This window comes from Prosopis cineraria, unplaced genomic scaffold, assembly GCF_029017545.1.
Source record: "Prosopis cineraria cultivar Desert tree isolate PC_DT_omini unplaced genomic scaffold, ASM2901754v1 PC3, whole genome shotgun sequence".
NCBI classification, from domain to species: Eukaryota; Viridiplantae; Streptophyta; class Magnoliopsida; order Fabales; family Fabaceae; genus Prosopis; species Prosopis cineraria.
Genome location: NW_026555334.1, coordinates 44807232 through 44819404, shown reverse-complemented (window position 1 = coordinate 44819404; position 12173 = coordinate 44807232). Strand labels below are relative to the sequence as shown.

At 35.2% G+C, this 12173-nt stretch overlaps 1 protein-coding gene and 1 long non-coding RNA gene across 3 annotated transcripts; both read left to right on the top strand.

The window, feature by feature from the left end:
* The first annotated feature begins 598 nt into the window (after positions 1–598).
* Positions 599–2108, top strand: LOC129305915 (uncharacterized). Its single transcript, XR_008592060.1, has 2 exons — positions 599–1341; positions 1530–2108. It is a non-coding gene; the product is annotated as an uncharacterized LOC129305915 (long non-coding RNA).
* A 4949-nt stretch (positions 2109–7057) lies between these two features.
* Positions 7058–10348, top strand: LOC129305907 (blue-light photoreceptor PHR2-like). 2 transcript variants are annotated; one of them, XM_054946111.1, is made up of 4 exons: positions 7058–8111; positions 9034–9263; positions 9358–9444; positions 9956–10348. In XM_054946111.1, the coding sequence occupies exons 1-4, from the start codon at positions 7125–7127 to the stop codon at positions 10017–10019; spliced, it is 1368 nt and encodes a 455-aa protein (XP_054802086.1). In that variant the 5' UTR covers positions 7058–7124; the 3' UTR covers positions 10020–10348. The 2 variants fall into 2 exon arrangements, with proteins under 2 accessions (XP_054802086.1, XP_054802087.1); XM_054946112.1 differs by having other exon boundaries at positions 7061–8105.
* The last annotated feature ends 1825 nt before the right edge of the window (positions 10349–12173 follow it).

Genomic DNA, 12173 nt, shown 5'->3' with positions numbered 1-12173 from the left:
TCCTACCTATATTAAATGGCCCTTTTAATGCATGGCACGCCAGCGATTCTCATGAATTAGGTGCCCATCGTGACTGTTTGATATTTTGCCTTTTTAACCTCTGTCCCATATTTCAACTTAGGTGGCAGCCCAGGATGATAGCCATATGTTGATGATGGGTTGTGCAAGTGTGACATGTGTGGAGACTCGTAATTAAGATTTGAGCCATTATCGCACGCCACGGATTCTCGCATGCTACGCACTAGACTTTCCCGTGTTCGATTACCCACCCTTTTCCCCCAAAAGAAAAGAAAAAAGCCTCAAAACAGGGCCATTAAAGAAGACCCCTGTTCTTGAGTTTAAATACTTGTTCTGGATCCTGAGTCCGGCCATGAAAGTTGCGATTGGTTGTATTGTAATAGAACACAGACAAACAAACCCAAACCTGATTCGATCACTGGATGACAGCATTAAAAGGGGGGGGGGGGAAGACAGAGAGATAAGTGCGTGTGGCTAGTGTTATTTTCTGTGGTGCTGGGGAGTTAAATGCTACTCTGAAATTGTTGGAAGTTAAAAGAAGCAAAAAGGAAAATAAACACTTTAAAAAAAGGGGGTGGGGGTGGGGTTGGAGAAGGGAATGGGCCTAGTGCATATAGGGAATGATATCTATGCAGCTATGGAGGTTCGCAAGTTTCACAAGAACTGAGAGAGGCACACAAGCAGAAGGTATACTCAAGAGCTTGCAGCCAACACGCAACACCTACGTGCACTCATACATTATTCTTCTCCCCCTGCTCGCACCATCCATTATCCAATTGTTAGCAAGTGAAAAGGGCAGGCCAGTTTAGAGGGGGCAGAGGGTCCCAAATTGCCGGTGGGCCCCAGAAGTCTGGATGCAAAGGCTGCCACTCGTACGGGAGCAGAGGAAGGAAGGGCTTGCGCTTCGTGTGCGCGCGCTGCAGTGAACCTCTCAGAGGAGCCTAGGAGGTGTGTGCGTGTCTTTTTTGTGAAATTAAGGCAAGCGTTTCCTTGGATATCCCTGCTTTGAATTTGTGCCTGTACTGAGATGATTATGTCATGGCTTGGCAGAATTGTTTTCTCCACTCAATCCTCTCCTCTTTTCACTCATTGCTCCTGTCAGCTTCCTTACAGATCTCTCTCTCTTTTCACTTATAAATACTGACTTGTTCCCTCCCTCCACTTCAACTTGTTCCACAGGGTGAGCAACTCCTTGTTGGAGAAGCAGGGCACGTGCAAGTGCAATTCTCTCGGTTGAGGCTCTCAAATACCTCTTTGCACGTGTTCTCCTTCTCCAACACGGGTTCCTCCCCTCGCCTCTTCTGCCACTCCCTCGCTTCTCTGGTAATGCTCCTTTTTCCCTCTCTTTCCACATCATACGTTCTGTTACGTGTTATCTTTTCAACATGCAATTTCTACTCTGACGAGCACGTCTAAACACGTTTGTTTCAAAACACGGGCAATTGCAATTACCTCGCCTTTTCTTTTCTCACTTCCCTGTTGACATGCTTGAATTTTTACTTCTGCCGGAGGGGTTGGGGGGCGGTGGTGTGGACCATTTTTCGCAGTTTGAAGCGGAGCGAAGGTTACTCTGTTATCCGTGGGAGCGCGGCTTGTGGACTCGGAGTCGTCTCAGTTCTTGAATTTTGAACTGCAAGTTAAATGGGATAATGTAACCACGGCACCAGACAGAGAGCAGGAGCGCAGAGGAGGAGGGCCGCTGGAGTGTGACGCAAGCAAATCTCAAATGAGCTAAGCGATACTTGGAGTGTGTGATAGTATGATATTGGAAGCATTAAAAACCATCGTAGCACTTCCCTTGTGGTGCTATTTGGCAGGACATTTTTCTTGAGCTGGACAACATCGTCAGAACTCAGAAGTCAGAAGGTTCCGTGAGCACGGTTCCCCATGGAATTAGAAGATTTTGCTGTGTCGGTCTTTTCATTTTCGAAAGAAAATGACACAGACACGAGTCAGAAGTTGTGGCCGCCGGAGTGCAGTGCATCTTTTGTCTCGATCGTTCATGGTTCATTTTTGTTTCTTCTCTTCAAATGCTTAAGCATGCCATGTCTTGTACAATTAAGTAAAGTTTAGAGCTTAAGGCAAGAAAATTGTAGCTTCAACCCACACTTCCTTGCACCTCTACGCATTCAATAATGCAGCCAGGAGGAAAACACATAAATTAGAGGAAGTTCCTATGCAGAGACGGTTTATGTTTCAATCACAAGCAGAGTACAATTATGAATTGATAATTAAAGGATTTAATATTTTTAAAGTTGACGATCCCTTCTAATTCCAGCGACATTTTTTCACCTGGTTGTGATCAATATTTCCAAATAGAACAGTTGTCTCCCTTGACTAGCTATTTTTTATCACGCAGCACCAGAGGCAACGACCTCTTGGTCGCCGAGAATCATATTTATTTATTTATGAGATAACCCAATTCAGTAATTTGTCAGAAGATAATCATCCAGTGCATGGGCTGCATAGGTGACGGGCTTCTTGTGCTTTTGTTGGGATAACTTCACTTCCAAGTTATATCTGGATTTTGCTCTTGCTGTGATTTTTTTTTTTTTTTTGAAGTTGTGATTGTGTGTGATGTACTCGTACGTGGCAAGTACTGGAAAGTCAATTATAAGTATAACCATTGTGATTGCGAGGGTTTATAATAAATTATTTTCTGGCTCCGTCATTTGATACTTGAGGTTTTAAACATCTTTATCTAAATTCATTTTTGAAAGTAAAAGCTCAAGGAAAAAGAGAACAAGAAGCTAATAAATATAAATTTATGAAAAAGAGAAGACAACAAAAAAATTCCAAAAATAAATTATCAAAAATAGATACACATAAGATTTTGTTTGATTTAATTGGACTTAATATAGCATGTTTTTGAACAAATCATAGATCACATGATATTCCAAGTCTATGTAAGAATTTTTTTTAATAAGTGCATGTGACTGGGAGCATGTATTAATGTATACACGGAGGGAAAAGAGATTCTAATAATTACATGATTATTCTAGAATAACCATAATAAATGGAATAATAAATATGGGGATTTGGCAAGACCCACAGTAGAAGAGTTTCCACAAACAGATCAAATCATATTAACTACAGTCATAATGATCTCGATGCATGCAGTTTTATAATGTGTCGTTTTGAATGAAAATGAAGAACTCGTGGGCTGATGCTTCCGTTTACTTGATGGATAAAAATACATAAACAGAAGTGAATGAAATGACATCAGATCAACGAGCTAATTGTACATGATTATACTTTAATTTGATTTTAACTGAAAGATCGACTAGACAAAAACCGAACCGGTGTGGTTTGATTTTAACTGAAATATTCTATTCTATGCCCCTGTCTGAATCCTAGAGATTTACCATGTAACTGAATCGGCGTGGTGAAATAACTCTTAAAGATAATATCATTGCGGAACGATTCATGCTTGAATTTCCTGCCTACTGGCCCCGCTGACCCTTCCCATTTCTGGCGTCTCTCTTATCGACCCCAGCGTTAGGGTTTTTGTTGTATTTGTATTCTGGGCAAGTCGGAAATTGCAAGCTTTTTACCTTTTCAATAAGTGTCTTTATTGGCGGGACCTCTTTGAGAGGATCATGTTTTCTGTTCGTGGTTAAATCTTGGTTCCTTCTTTGAGGTAAGTCAATCACAGAGCCCTGTAGTTTTTCTTACCCAGGCTGTTTTTCCGTCCAAGATCGACAAGCAGCAGCAAGAGGTGACCTGCAGCTCACTGTTTGAATGAACATTAGCATCAATGTTACCGAGAGTTCAAAGTCGATCAGTGACCTTCGGTTGAGTCATCGAGTTTACTGGGCGGAGGCAAAGCTTTGCAGTCAAGCGTGTATCTACCCCACTTACCATCATTTACTGATTTTGAAAATGTTGTTCTGTTTTTCCCCCTTTTGAAAATCAGTTGCACTTTGTGCTTCTGGTTTTGTTGAAAAGTAGATGCGTCTGTCCCCACCAAGAAAAGGAAAGAAACAGAAAGTTAGATTGGTCAGTGTTAGACTGAATGAGTTTGATAGTTGGTTTCCAATGTTTTCAATGTATTAATATAATTCAATCTACTTATAAATTATCAGCGATGCCAATTTACGAGGGTGTGCGTATAAAACAAGTATTGACTGTCGATCGCACCTGAAAACTAATATAACTTTATACATTTTTTAATTATTAAAGTATATATTTAATTTTTTAACTTAACATAATATTTATTTTTAATCCCTTAATTTTAAAGTGTTTTTTTTTAATTTTTTAACTCTAATATTATTTTTTATATTCCAAAAAATTTTTATAATAAATTTTTAAATATTGATAAAATATTTTAAAATGTTGACATATTAAGTTTAATTTTTTAAAAATAATAATGATTGATTAAAAATAATTATTTAAAACAAATGATGTTAGGATTAAATGATTAAAAAATACTTTATAAAATTAAAAGATTAAATTAAAACCTTAGATAAAGTTAGGGCATTAAAATTATACTTTAATCTTTTTTAATTTTTATATTGATTGATTTTCAAAAGAAAAAATTGAATTTAAATAATTTATGATGATTTAATATAAAATAAAATAAAATGACACTACCTCGGACTTATTTATCAAAAAAATCACAAAATTTTTAGAAATAGGTGGGAGAAAAATAAATATTATTTCGAACATGTGCATGTTTTGGGCCAGTTCTAACACGTGCATTTATTGGCTCACTTTATAATATATATCATTGTCATTTTATCTTGGGCAATTCAATTACTTTAGATTTTAAAAGGTGCGAATCCAATCTGAAGAATAATGACATTTGCATTCTTAAGGACGAGCTCATGCGGGACCGACGCCAGGATGCAAACACAAAACCTTGGTTCTGTTCTGTGATGTTTGGACTGTTTGAATATCTTTTAGAATTAATTTTAAATCCAAAAAAATTTATTCAAGCACCTCAATTTTCTTAAATTCTATTTAATTTTTAAAATTTTATTTAGGATAAACTGAAATTTGTTTCATTTAAAAAATCAATTCTAACAAATATTGACTAGTCACTTTAAACAATAGAATTATTCACTCAAAATTGATTTTAAAAAAATTATCCAAATATTCTCAGTTTTATTAAAATTAATTTTTGAAAATTCATTCAATCATTATCACATTTTAATAATTAATCTTTCTTAATTAAAATCCAAAACACGCCCGCTAACTACCATGTGAAGAGCCGCTGGTATGCTTACATGGTCACGGTCAAGGCTATTTTGAATCCATTGAGGAGTTTTGCAAGACTGATTATTTCACTATCACTTCACAAGTCCTGCTCCTCCCCCCTCCCAACCCCTGAACCTTAGTATTTCACCATCATTTGATAAATTCATCGTCCATTAACGTTTATTTATTTATTATTATTGTGGTTTTTATGAGATGGAGAAAGAAAAGAGAACCGAATACATGTCTGAGGCTATGGGAGGTGGCCGTTCAAAAGATATAAGCGATGTTTTGTTTATTTTTATTATAATATTTTAAATTATGAAGTCCCCTCTTAAAAATGAAGCGAAGTTCTAACTTCTCCTTCCACTCTCAAAAAAGTTGAATAAATAAATAAACTTCTAACAGGGAATATGCATTGGACAAATTCGATCTAGTCACGGCTGCTCGTGGCTATGAAAAAATAAAGCTCGGCGTTGAGTTCCGTGTTCTTGTTGACCAGCACTGTTCTTGAAATACTTGATAAAGTGTCCGATGGTGGGTAGTAAACAGAGCAAGAATTAATAGTAAAAAAAAAAAAAAAAGGAAAAGTTGAAAAGGCAACTAAATTAACATAAATCAGGGGATTTCGATCGAAGGAAGGAATGGATTTGCCAGGCAAGAAAAGAAGACCAGGATCATCTACTTTCGATGTGTTTTGATATCGACGTAGATATACAGATATATGTATATATATATTTATAAAATGATTATTATTGTACTTCTTAAAATAACGTTATCAATATTTTTATTATTATTATTTTTTTTTAGGTTACTTGATGCTTACAGCAGATGATTTCATAAATATTTTTTTTGTTCATGTTAATAAAAAAATTAATTTTTATTTAGGTGTTAATTAAATGATTAATATTTAAAGGATTTAATTGATTGATTATTTTCATATAAAATTAAATAATATGATAAGTATTTTTATTATTTTTTTCATTTTAAGTTATTAGATATTTTTATCTAATAATTTTATGAGTATTTTTATTCATTTACCCATTTAAATATAATTATAATAATTTAATGGTAGCCAACATATACATAAATTTTATTACTTTTTTGTTAACTTGATAGAAATATGATAAGTTGTATGAAAAATAAATAAAAAAATAAAAATAGCAGAATGTCAAATCAAAATTCTTAACCACACGATAGGTTAGAAGAAGAAAGATGCAATAACTAGAGTATAAAGGTGAAAACAATGTATGACTTTTTACAATTTTATAAATTTAACAATAGAATTAATAGATTTATGTACACGTCGGGCAAATTTAACTTTGCAAATAACAATAAAAATTATATTACAGACAGATGACACTTAAGGATCAGAAGCAATGAAAATGAACAAAAATATAAGGATTAATTCTAAAACATGACACTAAAATTGTATTTATACTTCTCAAATTGAATAATCATCGATAAACAACTAATGATTTAGATAGTTTATACTTTATAGTCTATTGGTTTGATACCAGAGGCAGTCAATGATGGAGCCCATTTTGCGAAATTTTTAATTTGTCCCTCTAAATTAGCATATTCCCTTCCTGAAAACACAGGATCAAAGAATGAGACTATGAAGTGTCCATAGAACAAAATCATCCTGGTCATTCCTGGGAAATTGACATTCTGTAATGAATTTTTCAAGCCGAAAGAACAAAGGGTGATAATTTTTTTTTTTTTTACGTCCATATGATTTTTGGACCGAACGCTGCGCATGTGCGAGTTGACGTGAGAGCAGAAGGGTTAGGTGGAGCTGGTGAGTGGTGACTGGTGAGGACATCGGAGGCTTAAATTGCCTGATTCGGAGATGGAGCTCAACAAAACTATTCCTTGCTTGAATCCCGTCTATCTGAAGCTCCGGCCAAATGGATTCCGATCGCCAGATACGGGATAACGAAGACCTCAAATCCGCCGAACAGCAAAATCCACTGGCCATTGTGCCCTCCAAAGAAATCACTTCACCTCCATTTGCTACTGCTTCAATCTCTCGTTCTCTCTCCACTATCCTCCCCTCTCACTTCTTTGCGCAACCCAAGACCTCTGCTTTATTCTCGCCCCAACCCAACAAGGTGAAAGTCCCTACGCAGGCTGCCTCTCTCGCTCACCTTTCTATTTCCACCTCTTCTCCTTCCCTTTCGAAAATCTCCTTCAAGTCCACTATTTCAGCCATTCCTCTCCATAGTCCTTTCGCTCTGGGTCCCCACCGCCCCTTAGATCCATCTAATGGGGCTGCAATTCGTCGAGCTTCCATAGTTTGGTTCCGCAACGACTTACGGGTCCGCGACAATGAATGTCTCAATTCCGCCAACAACGAATCCATGTCGGTCTTGCCAGTTTACTGTTTCGATCCTGGAAATCATGACAAATCTTCGCCTGGGTTCGATAAGAGCGGGTCTTACCAGGCCGCATTTGTTATCGAAGCGGTCTCGGACCTCCGAAAGAACCTTCAGGCTAGGGGGTCTGATCTTGTGGTCAGAATTGGGAAGCCTGAGACTATACTGGTTGAGTTGGCGAAGGCAATTGGGGCTGATGCTGTGTACGCCCACCGAGAGGCTTCCCGCGATGAGGTGAAGGCCGAGGAGAGGGTTGAGGCGGCAATGAAGGAAGAGAACATAGAGGTGAAGTACTTCTGGGGTAGTACTTTGTATCATCTCGATGATTTACCTTTCAAGTTGGAGGATATGCCTTCCAACTATGGAGGATTTAAGGAGAAAGCTGGAAATTTGGAGATAAGGAAGACAATCGAGGCATTGGATCAGCTAAAGGGGCTGCCATCTCGTGGAGACGTGGAACCGGGCCAAATTCCTTCTTTGACGGACCTGGGGCTTAACCCATCTGCAACAATGGTACAGGTTTGATTCTTGGTTTTTTTCAGTTATGCACAATGCTATCATTAATTAAAGTGTTAATTATCTGCTGTGATGACGACGATTGTTTGCCTCCAGAAGTTTATGCTTTTACCTTTGTTTTACATCTGACACAAAAAATATTGGGATAATTTTTAGACAAGTGGTAGAAGAATTGGTCCAATCATCAGCCCTCGATGGTTTAGACTCGAGACCTTAATCTCGTGCTGATTAAAATAGATTATGTGCATTTGTGGTTTTTTCCTCCATTACTTGCTGTTTTCTTTTCTGTCAAAAGGATGTTGGGTGAGGAAGATTCATTTTACAGAAGGATGGAGTAGTTCTGAGTAAGCCTGGATTAGTGCCTATAATGACCAAACTTCAGTATTTAAGAATGCGAGCTAATGTTATTTGGCTTAAGGTGGAGCTTGGGTTATCAAGTTTTGTCTTAAAAAGACTTAGTGTTGAGGTTCTACATTAAGTGTTGCAATCAAAATGACTAACAGTAAGCGCCATAGGCCCATATTGGAGCAATTCTTGACATTGAGGTGTGAACATATCAAAATGAATCTTTTCGTAAAAAACAGGATAAAGACTAGCACATGACTTCCAACATCACACACTGTTTGTTTCTGCTTCACATAATTACATGCTATATGAGTTCTGATAGCAAGGTTAAAATCTCTCAAGTTTTACAAGAACATGATATTTGCTGCGCCATGTTTTTTGCCTTGGCATGTTCTTTAATTCCTATAAATGAGGCCTTGACTGGTTGACTTGTATGTTTCTATATATTTTGGCTCATCATTTTTGTGTACCCTGGTGATGGAGATTATAGTGTTTGTGACAAATTCAGTTTAGTAATAAAAAAACTTGGACTAAACATTTAACATATGCATTGACTGTAATGTCTTCTGTCACCCTGTAGGATGGGAAGCAAGCTGCCAGCACTTGTATGGTAGGAGGGGAGACTGAAGCACTACAGAGGCTCCGAAAAATTGCAGCTGAGTGTAAAGCTCAACCACACAAGGGGTTTAAGAATGGCACCCAAGATAGCATTTATGGTGCCAACTTTTCCTGCAAAATTTCTCCTTGGTTATCAACAGGATGCGTCTCCCCTCGCACAATATTTGATGAACTAAAGAAAACTGCCAGCAGGTGTGACCTTTAATGATTTGTCTTCCTTTCATTGGCATTATCATTTTAGTCCCGAAGAGATTATGCACTTACTAATGAATTATGCCTATTCAAGGACTTTTTCTGCTTCCTCAAACCAAAATGATGGTGGCAGTGGCTCAAATTGGTTGATGCATGAATTTTTATGGAGAGACTTCTTTAGGTAACTTTATTTTCTTGGGGGTTTTATTTCCCCCCTACCCTGGAATTTCACTGTCACAGTCTTAAAAACCCATTTATTGATATATTATATATCGTTTCTCATTTTATAAGATAACAGCTGGTTCTAAAATGGTTCTAAAGATATCATCTCTGATTCCCTTGTAAATATAGGGCCTTGTGGTTCCTGATCTGAAAAGTGAAAATAGTTTATCTTATATTCTCTAAATCAAGCATAATGTAAAATGGTTCTAATGAAGGTTGCAATACCAATTTGCAGATTACAAACCCTGTTTGAGATGGCAACATAGTGATTCTTCCTTCTTCTCTCTGTTTTTTTTTTGGGTGGTTGATTCTGTTTTATATATAAATAAAATAAAATAAAAATCTTGCAATTAGTTTATTTTCGTTTTAATTATTTTTAAATTCTCATTGGGAATTGTTCAAGGTTGAATTTGTGCGTTTTGTGGGAATGATTTGTGATTTTTTTTTTCCTCTTTAAATTGTGAGGCCAGGTTTACATCCAAGAAGTACAGTACTGCGAAGAAACACCTGGAAACTGCACCAGCGCTTGCCTAAGCTACTATTTGCAAGTGCATATAATCTTTATTTCTGGATGTGAATTCCTTCCTTGCGTGCAAGAGTTGCATGTTGGAGCGGACGGTTATGAGGAAAAGACTCGGTTGAAGTTCTGTTCCAACTAGTAAATTATCAGAATGTGGAAGCTTTTTATCATGTCAATGGTGGTAGATGCGAGACCTAATAAGGGTATCTGCTGTGCCAAGCAGATTGAGTCCAAATTTAGGAGATGTTTTAAATTATTTTTGTTTTGTTGTTATGAGAACTGATATTTTGTAGAATATATTTTAAGAGCAAAAAAAAAATGATGAAAATTAATATTTCTTCCATTCTCTCTTATTTCTCAAAACAATAATTCAGGACATTTAAAATATGTTTTTATATTTCTATTTTTTAAAATAATATTTAATTTTTTTTGTTTTGCAAAATATTTTTTAAAAATGTGTTGTCAAACAGGTTTTTTTTATTTTAAAAAATAAAAAACTGTTCTCAAAATAAATTATCAAATTCATCTCTCTTAAGTATTAGATATTAAAAGTATCTTGTTTTTCGAGAAATTGTTCTGTTCATGGAATGCGGAGAATTTTCTTCCTTGATTGTTATGTGAAGTGCATTTGATCATTAAATTGAACATGGAATTTGTGACTAGTTGCAAAATCTTCTCGTGCAATTTATGGGCAAATAGCGAAAGTTTGGTGAATACTGTGGATTGCTAGCTCTCTCTCTCAAGCTTTGTTGAATTGAAAGTAGGTTTTTTTTTTTTTTTTTTTGCCTTTATACGGTTTTAAACCTTGAGACCTCATGATTAATTTGCTGTGAACTCTGCCACTAGAATCATCACTTATTAATATTATTTACTCTTTCTATTTTTTGAGTACTTGATTATTTGAGTTTGATTAAGCAATACTATCTTTGAGTCTATTTATAAGAAATCAGTTGCAGTATTGGTACACAAATCAACTCAACTAATACAATCGAAACTTTGTTTGCCGTATCATACCAAACATGCTTGATTTCGAGCATTCTTTTTAAATTATGACCTTCGATTAGAACCACTCAATCATTAGCAATCAACAATTGATTTTCAATCTTTTATCTTCAACCCAGACGCTTAGTATGATTAATGAAAATTTATTTGAATTGTTATCTTTCTTCCCTTCTTGAAATAAATTTGTTACTTATTTTTCTTTAACGTCTTCCCATATCCCCAAGCTTCCAAATGAAGGCTAACTTTACTTTGATGTCCTCATTCTTCTTCTTCTTTTTTGAAAGTTTAATAGTGTTTTATACAATGTTTTAAAAAAAAACAAGACTTGATAATGCACCAAAAATATCAGTGGATCACAAATATCACAGTTTAAGTGATTAAACTAATGGTTGAATATGTGACATAATAATTAAATAATATATATATATATATATTAAAAAATAGATCAAAACAGTTTAACCATTTTGAGTTTTCAAGAACTTTCCAAATCAAAATAGTTTTTCCTCTGAGTCTTTTAGATCCACTTAGAGCAAAGTGAGCCAAGCTAGGTCAAAATATATAAATGGTTTTATCTAATTAAACTTTCATTAAAAAATGATTAAAAATGGTTTGACCAATTCTAGGTATGAAAACAATGGTTTTATATATATATATATATATATATATAAAAGAAAACATATCTGCAAGTTTTTACAATTTCACTCAATTTCGAATTAAGTCCCCACAATTTAGTTTGTTTTAATTGAAGTCTTATAGTTTGACCAATTAAATTTTTTAATCCCTAAAACTTAAAATTCTTACCTTTTTTCTTTAAAAAAATTGAAAACTTTCATATTTTTATTAAATGATTATATGACTTTAGAATTAATTACATGATATTTATAACTCAAAATTTATATAATTAGGCTATCTTCTATATACTTTTTATACATTTAGAATTTTCATTAAAAAAATATAAACAGTGGATTAAATAAAAACAGTTTAAATGCTCTACATTTTCTTATCTAATTTTTGGTGAAGTTAGGAGCATCACAACCATTGCTTTCATCAAACCACAGAATTATGCCATGTAATAATTAAAATATTGTGTTTTAGATGGGCGGGAGTTGTTTTAATGCCAAAAAAAAAAAATGGTGGCAAAATGCTTCTAATTTTTCCCTCCCTAA